This window comes from Myodes glareolus, chromosome 6 (genome assembly GCF_982192425.1).
Source record: "Myodes glareolus chromosome 6, mMyoGla1.1, whole genome shotgun sequence".
Lineage (NCBI taxonomy): Eukaryota > Metazoa > Chordata > Mammalia > Rodentia > Cricetidae > Myodes > Myodes glareolus.
In genome coordinates, this window is record NC_142031.1 from 18972855 (window position 1) to 18991627 (window position 18773).

General features: G+C 45.6%; 1 protein-coding gene across 2 annotated transcripts; it reads left to right on the forward strand.

Moving 5' to 3' along the window:
- The first annotated feature begins 326 nt into the window (after nt 1-326).
- On the forward strand, nt 327-18402 carry Eloa (elongin A). 2 transcript variants are annotated; one of them, XM_085690489.2, is made up of 11 exons: nt 327-478; nt 6772-6828; nt 8224-8330; nt 9731-10919; nt 11539-11653; nt 11868-12023; nt 12123-12220; nt 13692-13872; nt 14139-14250; nt 15005-15183; nt 16021-18402. In XM_085690489.2, exons 1-11 carry the CDS (start codon nt 404-406, stop codon nt 16080-16082), a joined length of 2331 nt encoding a protein of 776 aa, XP_085546615.1. In that variant the 5' UTR covers nt 327-403; the 3' UTR covers nt 16083-18402. The 2 variants fall into 2 exon arrangements, with proteins under 2 accessions (XP_085546615.1, XP_048299089.2); XM_048443132.3 differs by lacking the exon at nt 327-478 and adding an exon at nt 5563-5658.
- The last annotated feature ends 371 nt before the right edge of the window (nt 18403-18773 follow it).

Here is an 18773-nt window from a genome sequence, read left to right on the forward strand (position 1 = left end):
CGGAGCCAAGCACTGACACCACCGACAGGTGTAAAGGAGGGTGTGGCTCGCGCGCGGCAGGACCGGGAGGACTGTGTGCTGGAGGTTCGACTGGGGCTGGTGGATTTCAGCGCCTGTGACAGGGTGCAAGGCCTGGGGGCGTGGCTGGCGGCGTGGCTCTGGGCTGGGCGTGTCGGAGGGCGTGGCCTGCTGCCGGTGTCGAGCCGGGCGGGTCGCGGAGAGCCTGTGGGCGTGGTCTGGCGCGGGGGCAGGTCCTCAGGCCGTCCCCACACGCCCCCCAGCGGAGGCCCGGAAGGGACCATTCGCGCTTCCGTCTCCGCCGGGGCCGCACGGAGGGCGGAGTTGCGGCCCGAGGACGCGACGCGAGCCCAGTTCCGGCGAGGAGGCCGCGCCAGTGACAGCGATGGCGGCGGAGTCGGCGCTCCAAGTTGTGGAGAAGCTGCAGGCGCGCCTGGCCGCGAACCCGGACCCTAAGAAGGTGAGCGGCGGGCGGGCGTTGGGCTGGGCGCGGGCCCGGTAACGGTCGCGGGCCGGGTGCGCCTGGGTCCTCGTTGCGGAGCCAGGCCCCGCGGAGCGGCGCGGGGTAGCAAAGAGTTCGCAGCCGGCGGGCGCGTCCCGGCTGGGTGCTGAGGACTCTAGGGGGGCACGGGCGGCCTGGCCTTTCCGCTTTCCCGGGGCTCGGGCAGCCGCGCCAGCTGTTTTCCCGTCCCAGCCGAGCGACGCTGTCCGGCTGGCTGAGATCCTGTGGCTCCGCCGCTCAGCGGCGCGAGGACCCCCGCTCTCCTCTCTGTCCTTTAACCGAGAAAACGAGGAAAGCCTTGGGTTTTCGAGCTCTGCTCCTGGGCCAGGCGTGAGAGTATTACACGGCTCTGACTTACGGAAAGGTGGGAGTCCCAGCCCTGAGAAACCACGTTTAATTGCACTTAACTACTTTGTTGCTTCTGTTAGAAACTATTACTTTAAATACATTGTTTCCACTCCTGGTCTCCCGGTGACTCGGCTTCTCCGGGGTCTAGGAGAGGATATAATGGGCGTTAGAATAGTGATCATTGAAGTCTCTGGATGAAAATACCGAAGGGTGTGACATTGCTTGTCAGCATTTTCGCCTGGGCCCGCGGTTCCTAAAAGGTGAAGTCTTCAGCGAGCTGAGTGGACGAGGAAGTAGTGGAGGGAGGCAGTGGGCTTCTAAGTGCAATCTAGGTTCCCATCCAGCACCAGGTCTGGACTTTAGGAGAGGTCTTTGCTCTGCCTGTCTCTATTTTCTTCCTGAAATGCCAGGGGGGACCCAAATGCTCTGTGTTAATCGCCATCTTTTAGAATTTCCAGTCAGGGACCCCATCCACTCTTCTTGTTCCTAGCGGGTCCCAGAGAGGTTTTTCCGTTTTTTGAAGGTTGCTACCTTTTACCACCAGGCCACTTTCTTTTTCTCTTTTTCTTTTTCTTTCTTTTTTTCTTTTTTCTTTTTCTTTTTTTTTTTTTCCCGAGACAGGGTTTCTCAGTAGCTATGGAGCCAGTCCTGAAACTCACTCTGTGGACCAAGTTGGTCTCAAACTCAGGGATCCGCCTGCTTCTGCCTCCCGAGTGCTGAGATTAAAGGTGTGCACCACTATCGCCTGGTCTACTCCACTCATTCAGTTCGGAAATATACTTCTTCAGGAAGCTGTGTTCTAAATTAGTGAAAACTTAATGTTTTCTATTGTCTTGTGTCTTACTTTCTACGGAGGCTTTGGTACCTTCGCTCAAACATTTACAAGTTTCTTTTTACAATAACCCTTTCTTTGTGGGCATCTAATAATTGGTCATTATTTCCAAGTGCTGTAATATTTGTCAGTGACCTTAAAGTAACCATCCTCATTTGTGCATTTTTCCTATTAGATAAAAAAAAATAAACAACTCCATATACTATCTATAGGGTTTCCCCCATTAGAATTGAAATTTTGAAATGACCTTTCTAGTTGTGCTTGAAATTTCGAGTTAGGAAAAGTTTAAGTAGGTTTTCTTGCCGGGTGGTGGTGGCGCATGCCTTTAATCCCAGCACTTGGGAGGCAGAGGCAAGAGGATCTCTGTGAGTTTGAGGCCAACTTGGTCTACAAGAGCTAGTACCAGGACAGGATTCAAAGAAACAGAGAAACCCTGTCTTGAAAAACCAAAAAAAAAAAAAAAAAAAAGGCTTTCTTGAACTACTAGGAATGTTTTTCAAAAGGTATTTGGTGTTCTTGTTGTCATATGGTGGTGGTTCTGTGGTGCTGGCATCTGCACCCAGGGACTCATGTGCTAACACTAGCAGGCAAGTGCCCTACTACTGAAAGCCCTATCTGGCATTTCTTTTCCTAGATTGAAAATTACCTTGGGGCTTGGGATGTAACTACTTGGACTCCTGGGTTCTGTACCCGCTGGGAAGGGAGAACTGAATGTGTCACAAAGAGAGCACTAGGAAGGTGAGGAAAATATTGAGACCGCTTTGCAAAGGGTCTTTGACATTCAGAAACAAACAGAGTGCAGAGGGAAAATTGCAAGCTGGCATACTGGCTTTCCAGACTCCCTTTAACACAGCAAGCTCTCACAGGTTCTTGAAATGACGAGATGATTATAGAGCAGTACCGAATTTGCAACCAAATCTTGCTTCCAGACCATTATTAGCCAAAGGCTGATTCCACACCTGTGTTTCTGGGGCTCCTACTATTGGACTTTGGTGTTTTAAATGTAAATATACTATGTATCCACTCTACATTCATCCAAGGTGTAGGCTCACTTGATAAGAAAGTGCTAGGAGAGCACTTAGCTTTTTTTCTTACTGTGGAATCAGAAATGGTTTTCATGATTGATGAAGTTAGCAGTCTTCTGTTTTCAGTGTGAAACTATGAAGCTCACAGATTGGTAGATAAAGAACTAGAGGTCACTGTTGAGAACCTCATTGGCTTTAAGGATTGAAGCAGTGGGCAGGAGGCCTAGATCCCTCAGCTTGCTGCTGTATAGATTTTTGATATTTCTCAATCATCTGTTATCAGTTCTCGCTGGCTCTATGATGCTACTTGGTTGACCACACGAGTTTGGGCTACTTGAGAATACCCACAGTGCTTTCCCTTGTTAGTGCTTCAGTCTTTCTTGGAATTTACTAAAAACTGGAGATGGTGAAGTTCTTTTTCCCTTACATTGGACCAAATCAGCTCGAAAGTCTCGGGAGTTTTCATTTTGTCTGCTAGCCCCACGGCAGGAGACAGGCAACTCTCACTTTGCCAGTTAGTGCTAAGCCTTGAGATGAACACATCCTCTGTGACTTCTGGCTCCACCCTTCTATGTTGACTGTGTAGAGGTCCTATAACTCTGTGTCCTTGTGAACTGTAAGCTGCCACTGGGAGCATGGTACTGAAGAAGAGTGCCTGCTTTCTTTCAGTGCTCAGTGTATGAGTAGATATATGCTCCCTTTTTATCTTAGGTGTTCCTTGGCTCACTAGGCAAGCTATGAAACCTCACTGGGCCCAGCTTCAATATGGATAAAATAGAATAATACCCTCTAGACAGGGTCCAGTGAGACAGACTTAGCATGATACTGGCACACCATGAATGGTATATAAATGTTCCCCTTCTAGGGATTCACATTAGAGAAGAACCACCTATCTTAACTCTTTTTAATAATTTCAGATTTCCCTTTCAGGAAATGTGAATTGACTTTAACCTTTGCACTTCTAGTTTATATGACAAGAAATGCCCGTACACTGTTTCCTGAGTTAGATCATGGAGGAGATGGAGTTTGAGTAGTTTTTACTCCATTAAGTTTCATATTCCCCAAGATACACCACAGGGCCTCTTATTCCCAGTCAAACAAGATTGTCACCTGTGATCCAATTGTTCTGCCTAGAGACCATGTTAAGTAATTATGGAAGTAGAATGACCAGAAAAACATACTTGCTGCTCCACCTTGTAGTGATACGGCATACCAATTATACTCTGAACTTCAAAGAAGAAAGAAAATGTCTTGTGTCTATTATTTAAATGTAAAGGCAGGTAGTTAAATGTAGTAAAATAAAATGATTTTTTTTTATTTTGGCTTTTTAAAAGTGTTTATTTTTATTTTTTATATGTGTTAGTTTCAGATGTGTGCCTGATGCCTATGGAGGCCTGAAGAGGGCATTGAATTCTCTGAAACTTGAGTTAGAAACAGTTGTGAGCCACCATATGGGTTCTGGGAATTGATCCCAGGTCCTCTGAAAGAGTAGCCAGAGCTCTTAGGCCATCTCTTAAACACTGTTTGGCTTTTTTAAAATTAAAATTGTTAGGCACATATGTGTATATCTGCATGTTTGTTTGTACACATGCATGTGGGTAGAAAGCCAGAGGAGGGCATCAGGTGCCCTAAAGCTGGAGTAACAGGTGGCTATGAACTGCCAGGTGGTTCTGGGAACTGAGCTTGGATTCTCTGGAAGAGCAAGTGCTTTTAACCACTGGCCTGTCTCTCATGTCCCATGTTTTGGCTTTTTGAGTGAGGGTTTGCCATGTGGCTGGCCTGGTATTCAAATGTAGCCCAGGCTGGCATCCAACTCTGAGTGCTGGGATCATAAGGGTGTACTGCCGCAGCTGACCCAGTTATCAGTTCTACACTGCTTGTACTTTGCTACACTCCCTGTATGGAAAGTGTTTATATTCTTAGAAAAAGGCTTGGGCAATCCTGACTTTCGAAGAAATAAAGTAAGTAGGAATTGACTGGTCCAGTGTCTGGTCCAGGATCAAGAGTAGGACATGGAAAGAACTGTTGGTTGATGAATGAAATGATTAGGGGTGGACATGTTTAATTTTATAGTGTTGCAGACACCATGACTAAGCACATGGTTTGTCCCAGTGAATCGTCACAGCCTGTGCAGCAGACGGAGAATCCAGTTTTGATTTGCAGATGAAGTAACTAAGGTTCAGGGAGGTTACTGACTTGCACAAAATCAGACAAGAGATCAGCTAAGACACCCTTCCTCAGCTAAGACTCCATCTTGAGCTTTGTCCTACCAGTTTTGACCTAGTTTTAGAGACTTTAGAAAGGAAATGGGCAAACCCAGATCTTTCTGATCTACCCAGGCATGTTTGATCATCATTAGCAGTAAAGCTCTGACTCCAGCAACCCAAGATTGATCTTGGCTTCCCATTTGTGTTGAAAACACTTGTGATAGCACTGCAGCTCTTGAGGAGGCTTGTAGGTAGGACTCTGTTCCTGTGGAGTCCTTGTTCTGCTTCCCATTGTATCAAGTTCTGGGTCATTTCCCTAACCTTTCACAATCCTCTGCAAAGTGATAGTTGCTGATGGCTTTATTTGGTTGTTTTTGTGGGGAGGAGTGGGGTCATTCTCTGAAACCCAGGTGACCTTTGAATTCATGGTGATCCTCCTGCCTCAGTTTCCTAAATGCTGGGATTATAGACATGAATCATCATACCAGACCAGTTAGCAAGGGTTTAAAATTTTTGTTTTATGTGTATGGGTGTTTTGCTTGCATGAATGTCTTGTACTTCATGCATGTCTGCTGCTCTTGGAGACCAGAAGAGGGTATTGGATCCCCTGGAATTGGAGTTACAGATGAGATCATTTGAACTGTCATGTGGGTACTGAGAATCCCAGGTCCTCTGGAAGAGCAGCCAGTGCTCTTAACCATTGAGCCTTCTCTCCAGTCCCAGTTGGTGAGTTTTAATTCTCTTCTCTGCCTCTTTCTTTCCTTGGAGAAGGAAAGCAGTTGAAACCACAGAATCTAGCTAGGTCTAGTAGCAAGATTTCTGTAATCCCTATCCAAAAACTAAGGCAGGAAGCTCAGAAGTCAAGACCATACCTGAGCAAGCTAGTGAGACCTTGTCTCTAAAAGTGGAGAGAAGGCTGGGTGATAGAGCACTTGTCAATATGGGTAAACAAATAGGTTCAATTTCTAGTATTATAATCAACGGAAAGCCACAGAAGAGGACTTGGGAGATATAACTCATTTGGTAGCATGCTTACTTCAGAAGCGTTAGGGTTTGAGTTCAATCACCTGTATCCATGTAAAAATACTGGGCATGGTGTTGCGCTCTTATAATTCGAGTGTTGGAGAGGCAGAGACAGGAACCTGGGGATTCATGAATCAGTGAGCCTAGCGTAATTGGTGATAGACCTGGTATCAAAGGAGGTAGGCAGTGATTGCTTGATTTTTGAGACAGGGTTTCTATTTAGACCAGACTGACCACTGCTCCTCACCTAGTGCTAGAATTAAAGGTATGCATTACCATGCCCAGCTTGATAATTTTTAATGTTATTCTCTGACCTCCACAGAAATACACATATGTACTTGAACACACACACTTATTTGTTTGTTTGTTTTTAGACAGGTTTTCTCTGTGTAGCTCTGGCTATCCTGGAACTCATTCTGTTGACCAGGCTGGCCTTGAACTCATAGAGATCTGCCTGACTCTGCCTCCTGAGTGCTGGGATTACAGGTGTGTGCCATCACTACTCAGCAAAAAATCTCTCTCTATATATATATACATACATACACACACACACACACACACACACACACACACACACATATATTTGGTTTTTCAAGACAGGGTAAAAAAATCTATTAAAAAAAAAGCACAGACTCTAAAACCATAGACGAAAGTTAACCTTGTTCCATTTGTGTCTACACTTGTAAGATAATATACCCATAGTTGTCACCATAAAGGGCATAGCATCAAGCAAACGTTTCACCATCAGATAGTCTCATCTGCTCCAGAGAAGACGATTATGACTAGAAAGTAATATTTGTTTTATTCTCTTTGCAGCTCTTGAAATATTTGAAGAAACTTTCCATCTTGCCTATCACAGTAGACATTCTTGTGGTAAGACTTTTGTAACTGTAAATATTACCTGATTATATTGTAAATGTTTCCCACTAGAGGGAGACTTAGAGGATAGGCTTTACAAGCTAAAGAAGCCAGACACAAAACACTGTACACTGTCTGAGTCTGTTCTTATAAGATGTCCAGAATAGGCAATGGCAAAGTCAGAAAGTAGGTAAAATACATGGTTGTTCGGGGCTGGGGGAGTTGGGAGGAACAGCGCTTCTTTTTGTGTTCTGGAGTTAGGTGATGGTAATTATTGCTCAGTTTGAGGAATGTTCTAGAAATCACTCTGTACTTTAAGATGATGAATTTTATGTCATGTGCTAAGGTGGACAGGTGTGCTGTAGAACAAGCCCAGGATGTTACAGATGATAGAAAAGCATTCTTGACTGAGCTACGCTTCCATTTCTGTTATATGAATTTTATTTCAAAATTTAAAAATTTATTCTTTTACTTTGTACCTGAGTAACTTTGAGTATTATGTGTTTAAATGCCCAAAGAGGCCACAGGACCTCAGATTGACTGGAACTAGAGTTACAGGCAATTAATTGTGAGCTACCTAATGTAGGGGCTGATTGAATTTCTGTTCTCGGCAAGAGCGGTAATTGCTCTTAACTGCAAGGCCATCACTCTAGCCCTCAGTACAGAATTTAGATAGATGAGGTGCATGGGTGGTTAAGAGTGCTTACTAAGGAACCAGGCATGGTGGCACTCGCCTTTAATCCCAGCACTGGGGAAACAGGCAGGAGGATCTCTGTGAGTTCAAGGCCAGCCTGATCTACAGAGAGAGTTACAGGATAGCCAGGGCTACACACAAAGAAAATCTGTCTTGAAAAACAAAAATAATACAGATAAATTTATATCAGTAAAGCAAAATCCTAAAAAAAATAAAAATAAAAACAATACATAAAAAGAACATTGGCTTTGGTATCTACTACTCCTAAATTCTAGTCCAACTTCTAGGCAGGCATGGTTGCGTGTGCCTTTGTAGTTGAGTCTAGCCTGGTGTACAGAGTGAAACCCTGTCTTTAAGAAAAAAATCAAATCTAACTCTGACTTTAGGCTGGGCCTCTGTACAGTGAGGCTGATTCCTTCCTACCTCTAGGGCTATGATGAACATTGACTCATATAGAGCATACAGGATCTTAAGCCCAGGGTCCACTGCCTCCCCTCCTTGTTACATTGTTACGGTTCTGGGATGTTTTGATGACACACTTCTCTAACCCTGTGAGCTTTATTACTTTGAGTCAGATCTTTGGGCATAGGCAACAAAGTAATTTAGTATAAGGTTTAGAAGGCATTTTAATAGGGAAGTATTTGCTTGTTGCTTTTCTCAAAGGGGAGGACTTATTTCTTTAGAACCCTCAATCAATTCCTTTGTTAAATTTGTAGGAGACTGGGGTAGGGAAAACAGTAAACAGCTTTCGAAAGCATGAGCAAGTGGGGAACTTTGCCAGAGACTTGGTGGCCCAGTGGAAGAAGTTGGTTCCTGTAGAGCGGTAAGAATGTTTCTTCTTTGCTTGTTCTGCTTCTTATATCAAATAACTATAATGCTTCAAGTATAAAAATACACATAATTATTGTAGGCTATTGTAGACTTTATAATAAAATATTAAGAATCAAAATGGCTCATGCCTTTAATCCCAGCACTCAAGAGACCTGGCAATCTGAGTTACAGGGCAGCCAGGGTTACACAAAGAAACCCTGTTTCAAAAGATAAAACAAGCAAAACAACAATAACAGCAACAACAACAAAAAAAAGAATCAAAATTTCTTAGGGACCACAGAGATGATGGCCCTGTGGGTCACCTGCCACCTACTACCAACCTGAGTTTGATCCTTGGAACCTATATGGTGAAAGGAGAGACCTGAGTCCCAAAGGTTATCCTCTGATCTCCAGATGTGCACGGGGCATGCTGCCTATCAAATAATAAGTAAAAATGGAATCGCATATTTTTTCTTACACTGTTTTTGCTTTTGTTTTTTAAGACTGGGTCTCTCTCTATGACTCTGGTGGAACTCTATAGGCCAGGCTGGCCTTGAACTCAGATCTGCTTGCCTCTTTCTGTGAGTGCTGGGATCAAAGGCGTGCACCATCTTTTTTAATGATTAACATTAACATTTTGTTGGGTATTTTTTGTTTTGTTTGAGGATTTGGTGCTGCAGATTGAGTCCAGGGTCTCTCACATACTAAGCACGTTGTCTTGCCACTGAACTACACCCTTTGGTTGTACTTTCTGTTTATCATGGGGGCGGGGTAGGTATATGCTCTAGTTTTTGAGAGTCAGTTTTCTTCTGCCACCATGTGAATTGGACACAGGTCTCTAGGCTTGCATGACAAGTATTTTCTCCTGTTGAGCTGTCAGGCTGACCTTAATATCTTTCTTCAGAGAGGGTCTCATTTTGTGACTCAATCTAGCCTAAAACATACTATGTAACAGGACGACCTTGAACATCTGATTCCTCAACAGCTCTACCTTAGTCCTTAGTCTCCTTGATCCTGGGATTATAGGTATGAGCTACCACTGTTGGCCTGGCTTTTGTTATTTTATTTTGTGGTGAGTTGGTCTCTCCTTTTTGTTTTTTGTTTGTTTGTTTGTTTTTTTGTTTTTGTTTTTTGAGACAGGTTTTTCTGTATAGTCCTGGCTGCTCTAGAAATCACTCTGTAGACCAGGCTGGCCTCTGTCTCCCTGAGTGCTGGGGTTAAAGGCACTCGCCACCACTACCTGGCTGAGCCAGTCCCTTGTAGCTGAGGATGGCCTTGAACTTCTGATCTTCCTGTCCTCACCTCCCAAATATTGGGATTATAGATTTACCCTCCATGTTTAATGTCAGGGTCTGTGATTTTGTCTAAAGAGGCTTATGCTGAGATTTCCTTCTGCTTTTGTTTTTATCTTAGAAACAATGAAGCTGAGGATCAGGATTTGGAGAAGAGCAATTCCCGAAAGCGCCCCCGAGATGCTCTTCAGAGGGCGGAGGAAGTGGAGGGGGACTACCAGGAAAGTTGGAAAGCCTCTGGCAGCCGGTCCTACAGTCCTGAGCACAGGCAGAAAAAACACAAGAAACTCTCTGAGCCTGAAAGGCCTCACAAAGTGGCTCACAGTCACGAAAGGAGAGATGAAAGAAAGAGGTGTCACAGAGTGTCACCACCATATTCTTCAGACCCTGAGTCTTCTGACTATGGCCATGTTCAATCCCCCCCACCTTCCAGTCCACATCAAATGTACACCGACCACTATAGGTCTCCAGAGGAGGACCATGAGCCCATCATTTCACACCAGAAGCCTGGAAAAGTCCACAGTAATACCTTCCAGGACAGACTAGGAGTTAGTCAAGAACGACACTTGGGTGAGCACCAGGGGAAAGGGGCTGTAAGCCAAAACAAGGAGCACAAATCTTCCCACAAGGAGAAACGGCCTGTGGATGCCAGGGGTGATGAGAAGGGCTCTGCCCTGGGCAGAGAGAAATTACACAAGGCCTCTTCCAAAGAGGAGAACCGAAGGCTGCTCTCAGGGGACAGTGCCAAGGGGAAGCCGCCCTCTAATGTTGTCAAGAAAGAGAAGGACAGAGAGAGCAACAGTTTCAAGAAGAAGTTTTCACCTGCCTCAGAGGCTGTTTCAGAAAACCACTTTAAAAAGCCCAAACATAAGGACTCCGAGAAGAGCAAGGCTGACAGAAACAAGCCGGGTGCAGACGGCTTAGACACGGGGCGGGGAGCAGGGGATCTGCTGCTCAAAGCAAAAGAGAAAGCTCCCAACAACCTGAAGACTCCAGAGGGAAAAGGAAGATCTAACTCAGATCGCAAGTCACCAGCCTCGCTCCCTAAAGTAGAGGAGCCGGAGGTGGATGACGAGTTTGAGCAGCCCACCATGTCCTTTGAGTCATACCTCAGCTATGACCAGCCTCGCAAGAAAAAGAAGAAGGTTGTAAAACCCTCAACCACAGCACTTGGAGAAAAAGGACTTAAAAAAAAGGACTCCAAAAGCATTAGTAAAAACTTGAACTCAGTTCAGAAATTGCCCAAGGTCAATGAAAACAAATCAGAAAAGTTGCAGCCAGTGGGAGCCGAGCCTACCAGGTCTCGAAAGGTAAGAGAGGTAACTGCAGCCATCCAGCGCCTAGTCTGCTGAGTGCACAGAGCCACTGCCATGCCGCCTGGCTTGCTGGCATTTGGCCGAGTTTCGAGTGGTAGGAATATATTCTGGGCCTCACTAGTTGCTAGAGTGGATACTGCCCAAGACTTATTGTGGGCTGGGGAGGTAGGTAGCTCAGTAGTACAGGGCTCGCCAAGAGTGTGTGAGGTCTTACATTTACTTCTTAGCACCTCAAAAAAATTTTCTCCAAGGCCTAGTTATTGTCCTATTTACATTTTATCATTTACTTATTTATTTGTTGGGGGGGGGGCTTGAGATAGGTTTTACCTGTGTAGCCCTGGCTGTCCTAGATCTTGCTCTGTAGACCAGGCAGGCCTCGAACTCAAAGAGATCACCTGCCTTTGCCTCCTGAGTGCTGGGATTAAAGGCATGCACCACCACCACCCAGTTATACATTTATTTCTTGACCTAGATGTTGTCATTCATGACTTTTATCCCCCTCTAGCCTGGGTCTATCTCTATCTGCCTGTGCAATGTGCTTGGTTAACTCAGGGATTAGTGCAGGGAAGAACACTGTACTCACAGGATCGGCTCCGCGCTCTGTCTCTTGCAGGCCCCTACTGATGTGCTGCCAGTGTTGCCAGACATCCCCTTACCTGCCATACAAAGCAACTACCGTCCCCTTCCTTCCCTCGAGTTGATTTCTTCCTTCCAGCCAAAGCGAAAAGGTAATTTTGGACATCTTTACATTTATTTATTTAATTTATATTTTAAATGAGTCTCACTGTGTAGCCTTGACTGGCCTATAAATCACTTTGTAGTCGAGGATGTAGGAGCTCTTGGGATTGGAGTCACAGAAGGTAGTAAGCTTCCATGTGGGTTCAGAGTCTTCACCATGTGGCTTAGACCTTTTGTGACTTGCTGGTTTTCCTCTTTCGACAGCATTCTCTTCACCCCAGGAAGAAGAAGAAGCTGGATTCACAGGACGCAGAATGAATTCTAAGATGCAGGTGTATTCAGGTTCTAAGTGTGCCTATCTCCCCAAAATGATGACCTTGCACCAGCAGTGTATCCGGGTGCTTAAGAACAACATCGACTGTGAGTCACCACCTCTCAAGCACATCGCCACACTGGGCTTTGTCACCAGAGCTTGGCTGCCATTCAGCACTCACCTTGTCACCTCTGGTTTCTCTGCAGCTATCTATGAAGTGGGAGGAGTCCCCTATTCTGTTCTTGAACCCGTCTTGGAGAGGTGTACACCTGATCAGCTCTATCGCATAGAGGAATGCAATCACGTGAGTGTCCTGAGTGGGAGCAGGGCAGCTTCCTGGCTAAGTTTCCACAAGTAGTTTTGTCTCTGGGTCTGATGTGGCTGAAGGGCAGGTCAGAGGGCAGATCACTAGATCACTGTTCTGGGCATGTTTGGTTTGCACCTGGCCTTTAAATAAGCATGTTCTTTGCCTACTCCTGGGATCCTTCTTTGTTTTGTTTTGTTTTTGTTTTTGTTGGTTTTTTTTTTTTTTTTTTGAGACAAGGTCTGGTTGCTCTGAATTCAATATGTAGACCAAGCTGGCCTCACAGAGATCCGCCTGCCCCTGTCTCCCGAGTGCTAAGATTAAAGGTGTGTGTCCCTATGCCCATCTCCTTTTTAAAAAAAAAAAAAAAATTAGTGTGTGTGCATGTATTGTCTGTACGGAGAGGTCAAAGGACAGCTTTGTGGAGTTGCTTCTCTTCCATCTTTATATGGGTTTGAGGACCAGACTTAGATCAACAGGCTGTGTGGCAAGTTCCTTTCCTTTACCCATGAGCCTTTTGTTTCTTTGTTTGTTTTTTGGGGACAGTTTCTCTGTAGCTTTAGAGCCTGTCCTGGAATTAGCTTTTGTAGACCAGGCTGGCCTCGGGCTCACAGAGACTGCCTGCTTCTGCCTCCCAAGTGCTGGGATTAAAGGCGTGTACCACCACCACCCAGGCTCTCTGGAGATCTTAATCAGGGGGCTGGGATTCAAACACAGGGAAAAACACTTTCAAGGCGTCCCTTGACTTTGCCTAGTCATAAAGGTAAATGGGAAATTCTGGCAATAAAGCATCTGGGATCCAGGGAGATTTGTTTAGTGTTGACACTTGGGTGTCTAGTAAAAGTGACAGCCCATGTTAGACATTTGGAATCTTCTAGCATCCTTCCTAGAAGGCAGATACAGTCATCTGATCTCACTGTTTAAGACCTCCTGAGGTAGCCTTCTTGCATGGCAGTTCAGTGTATTGTTGGCAAACCTTTGATTTTACCACAGCTCTGCCATTACCGATTTCTGAAGAAAAAGACTAATGTTGGTAGCTATCTTCTCTGTTAGCTCTCTATTCACAGTGCCATAGAGCAGTGATTCTCAACTTGTGGATGTGGATCATGAGTCCTTTGAGCGTCTTATAGTGGATATCCTGCATATCGAATGTTTATATTCCGATTCATAACAGAAGCAAAATTACAGTTATGAAGTAGCAATGAAATAATTTTATGATTGGGAGTCACTACAATATGTGGAACTGTTTTAAGGGTTGAATCATTAGAAAGGTTGAGAACCACAGCTCTAGGGTGATTAGCATAGTGCCTCCAACTTACCTATATTTTTAATTTGGTGATTTGCCTTTTTTCTAGAATTGTGATACTATAATACTACTGTTTAGATCCCCCCTCTTCCTCAACTGTTAGGCAGTGGGTCATGTCTAGGCAGAAGGGAGAGATGCAGAAATGATGTCCTGGCCTGATTGCAGGTATTAATTGAGGAAACAGATCAGCTATGGAAAGTTCACTGTCACCGAGACTTTAAGGAGGAACGACCAGAAGAGTATGAGTCCTGGCGGGAGATGTACTTGCGGCTTCAGGATGCCAGAGAGCAGCGGCTGCGCCTGCTCACCAACAACATCCGTTCTGCACATGCCAATAAGCCGAAAGGTAAAGGAAGCGGGAGCTGGGCAAGGGCAGCCAGCTGGGTGCTTGAGTCAGCAGTGGAGTCTCGGTGGACCTGGTGGATATGGGCTACCATCCTCGAAATGTCTCTTTGCACATTGGCAGGCGTGGTTTTTCTTCTGCCACAGGCTGCTCCCAGACAGTCTTGGCCTGGTTGAGCCCTAGTTTGGGGCTTTCAAAAGTTGTAGATTGTTAAATTGGCAACAGTACCTTTGTTTAAGAAGTAAATATTGATGTTGTGTTTCTCCTAGGACGACAAGCAAAGATGGCTTTTGTCAACTCTGTGGCCAAACCACCTCGAGATGTCCGACGAAGGCAGGAGAAGTTTGGGACTGGAGGAGCAGCTGTCCCCGAGAAAGTCAGGCAAGATCTCTGCTGCTGCTGGTCATTTCCTGAGGGAGAGCGGGGGACAGGAAGTGGCTTATCTTGGGGGTAGAGACCAGCAGAGTGTGCTCTGGAGTGCTTACTGGGTCTGCACTCCACCTTTCGGCCCCTGAGTGTCTGGGCCTGCTGCCTGGATAGATTATTTCTGCTTCTTGGTCAGGGACACAGGTCAGTTTCGTGGAGAACAGGACCTGGTTCAAGGAAGTGTCCCTCTGCTTTCATTTTCCGAATTTAAACAAAACTATTTCTAGGGTTGAGGGGACGCTCAGCCAATGAAGTACTTGAGGTCTGAGTTTGATTCCCCAGCACTCACGCTGACAGATGGGACGATGCGCACCTGTGATCCCAGCGCTGCCAGCCTAGCCTGTGCAGTCAGCTCTAGGGCTCAGTGAAAGATTCTGTCTTATAACCAAGTGACTCCTAAGGAACGACACCCAGGCTTCACTTCTGGCCTCCACATGAGCACAGTTTACACACATAGCAAAACAAAATAAATTTCTAGGGTGACTAGATGATTCTAGGCCACGTGAGTATTTTTAAATTATAGACTAACAATTTAACAGCCAAAGTTTAGCTGAGACTGTCATTCTCACTAATGGGCTAACAGTTGCCTCTGAACCTTCACCAGAATTCAGTGTTATCAGGCCTACTACTCAGAGCCACTCCTAGCTCACCCAGAACAGCTGTTTCAGATCACGTGCTCCCAGCTAAGCAATTTTGTTCTGTGTTACAGGATTAAGCCAGCACCATATACAACAGGAAGCAGCCATGTTGCTGCTAGCAACAGCAGCAGCAGCTTCCACTCCAGCCCCGAGGAGCCGGCCTTTGATGGGCCCAGTACCAGCAGTGCCCACTTAGCTCCAGTGGCAAGCAGTTCTGTTTCCTATGATCCTAGGAAGCCAGCTGTGAAGAGTAAGTAACTTTGATGGGAGCAGGGCTGTGGGTGGGTGGGGATCCTGGCACAGCTGTCAACTTGGCATAGGTCACTAGCCAAGGGCAGACTGGTCATCCTCAGGTGTTTTGAACTTAGCGCATCTGAATCTTGTTGCTAATCTGGGAAGCTGTGGGGGAGGCTAGGAGAGGTTTGTGTATTATTTACTGGTTTGAATGTTGCAATGTTAAATTGTGGGACTATGGCCCCCATAGTCAGCAAAGACTCCTGATTTGCCACTTGTAGCCACCATGAACACATCAGCTAATCTTCGAGAACTGTGGTGTTAGGGATGGTTGTGGTTCTGTACTTGCAGGAACTGCCTCATGGTATGATTTCTATTGCAGCGCTAGCAGATAGTTCCTGTTTGTGTCCATGTCTGTGTCCATGTGCTTATGCGTGTGTGTACGTGCGCGCATGCGTTCATTTGTGTGTGTGTGTGTGTGTGTGTGTGTGTGTGTGGTTGTGTGGTAGCAGCAAGGATCTGCCTCATGATATGGTTTTTATGGCAGCACTAGCAGATGGTTTGTGTTTGTGTATGTGTGTAGTTGTGGGTGTGTGGTCGCGGCAGGGATCTACTTCATGATGTGATTTTTATGGCAGCACTAACAGTTTGTGTTTGTGTGTGTGTGGTCACAGCAAGGATCTGCCTCATGATGTGGTTTCTGTGATAGCACTAGCAGATAGTTCGTGTCCATGTATGTGGAGGCGGGGACACAGCCAGGGGAGCAAACTCAGTCTGGCTTTTGCTGTAAACCACAGTGGTGTATTTCTGTGCTACCGCCCATCTGAAACAACTGCCTCCTTTTCCTTCACAGAAATCGCCCCAATGATGGCTAAGACAATTAAAGCTTTCAAGAACAGATTCTCCCGACGATAAATAGGACTTGCCTTGGAGGTGGAGTCTGGGAAACAGAAATGCAGGGATAGTAGGGACAGGAGAAGAGGATGTCCACAGAAGACCCATATCTTTTGCTTTGTGGAACTTTTGTCCTCTGACTCCTGCAGGTATCTTCCTGTGTGCCACAACCCTGCACCCTGCCTGGAGCACACTTCAGATTTCTGAAGACAGTATGAAGCCTCAGTCTTACTGAGGACTTTAAGGTCAATTATACTTTTATTGCTAATTAGCATCTTTGTAAACTATAAGACATAGTTTTAATTAATAAATATTGCCCCCAGATGTATTTATAGTACCCCCAGGGGTTTTTTGTTTTTCTTTTTTTCTTTACTTATTTTTTTTTCTTTATTTTCTTTTTTCTCTCTTTTTGTTCCCCCTCTTTGTATATTTAGCATTTTACTTTCCAGGTCTTTTAATAAAGTTAGATGAGTCTAGCAAAGCCAGTCTTGTTCTAGGTCAGGTCTTTTGAATAGGCGCTGGTCCGGAAGGGTGTCCCCAGAGCTTGTGTGTCACTTCAAACCCAAATATGGATGGGGCCAGGAGTTAGGAAGTGCCGGACTGCCCGTCCTCCGGGGGAGCCTTGACATAGTAACTTTTCAGAGGGTCCTCACTCTGAAACCATCAGAGTTCTGGGCAGGAGTCTCTTTCCTGTCCTTCAGTAATGTTTGCTAAGGAAGGTAGTTTGCAGAGTCTAGAGTTCTTCTGTCTTCTGCAAACCACACTCCTCCCTGTTTTAAGGCTCACTGGAGGACAGATCCTTGGGTCAAATTTGCATAGGACCTCAGCAGTTTTAGGATTTCTAGTTTCTGGTTCAGTATTTTAGCTCCCCCCAATCCCTTATTTTTCATTTCCTCACACCACTGGGAAAAACAGACATGGCGGGGCCTTTGTAGCTCTGAATGTGGGTTTTGGGGTTCTGAAAAGCCAGCACTTTACTCTCTTGTTCCCAGTGAATTACTACTAGGAGTGAATTATCTGAAACATTGTAGTGCTCTGTTGGAAACTGTTTTTGTTTGAAAGGAAAGATCATGAAACTGGAAGAGTACAGCAGGTCGCTGTGTCTGGCAGAGAACTTGCTGGGAAGCCCTCCCTCTACCTTCTGAGTGAGGGCCAGAGTGAAAGGGCCACCTTGGGGAGGGGCTGGGCTATACACACTAAGTCGGGAAAACCTGGTCCCAGCTAGCCAGCCAGTCCTGGAGGGAGGGAAGCTCTTTGCAATTGACATGGAGGCAAGATCAGAACTAAGAGGGCAGCACCAGCTTCTTCCTCGCAGTCAGAAAGTATGGAGCTAGTAGGACTCGCTTGGTTATAAGCCAAGTGAAAGAAGCTGTGAACTTGAGGGGACAGACTGCTAACCTGTGCCATCACTCCTGTCTACATTGTTTTTAACCACCCTGGAGACCTCAGGCTAATGAAGACTCCAAGGCAGCACAGGAAACCTGCATTGCCATGCAGGATGCCTGTTGCCATGGGACACAAGTATTGCTGTTTTTTGGGATTGAGTAAAGTATGTTTCTCTGGATTGCTTATTTCACATACCACCTCTCTCTTAGCCTGACCTCAAATCTACCATCAGGTCTCTGGCCTGAAATCAAGGGGACGTTTGCACCAGGAGCCAGGCACCTGGGGATCAGAATAGCCCCTCTGGGTGTTGACCACCTCAGATTTGCCTTAGCTCTGTTTCTGAGACTTCCCATTGCCATCTTTCCTGTTCTAGATTCAGTTGTGTATGATTTAATTCCCCTTCTTTGGAGTGATTAGGCCTAGGGGAAGAAAGGGCACAGATTTGTTTATCCCCGGTGTAGCGTCTGGTTTGGCACATCGATTTCTGATGCAGCCAGTTTGCTTAGAGCCAGATCTTCCACCTCTTCAAGAGTGTCTGTGTCAGGGATATGATTGGTGAGAATGGTGAAGGAACCCAGGGAGCCAACTGTCTCCACAACCCCTCACCAATGTACACAATAGCCACAAAGCAGACACAGTGATGTTCAATTTTTGGTTGCATTTGTGAAAACTTGTGCAATTTTTTTCTGTGCTACACTACATACAAATCACAAATACAGATTAGCCCTTTGCGATCCTTGGTGTTACAAGGGGTTCTCAGGGGCTTTCTCTCTCTTTTTTGGAGACAGGAGGGGCAGGAATGAGCATCATCCTGCTCTTCATTTGTATTTCGGTCCCAAAATGTAAATACAATTTTCTATGTTACTTTTTTGTGGTAACTACAAGATGAATATTTTAATTAGATAAGTTATACAAAAAAGAAAAACTCATGTCTAAATAAAAAACAAGAATTCTACCTGCTGAGCCGTTCTTCCTCATTTTATCAGGGACGAGATATCGATCATAAGATGCCTGCTTTTTTAATTTTGGGGGCTATGCTCACACTAATGGGGCTGCCTCAGCGCCCTGTGAGCGCCTCATATTTATGCTGTACAGCTGAGCAGGGAGGGGGTTCGTGGTATATAACTGAAGGGGGTTATGCTATACAGCTGAGCAGGGAGGGGGGTTCGTGGTATATAACTGAAGGGGGTTATGCTATACAGCTGAGCAGGGAGGGGGGTTCGTGGTATATAACTGAAGGGGGTTATGCTATACAGCTGAGCAGGGAGGCAGAACTTATGGTGTGCATCTGAACACACAGATACATAGGGGCAGGTTTAGCTAATC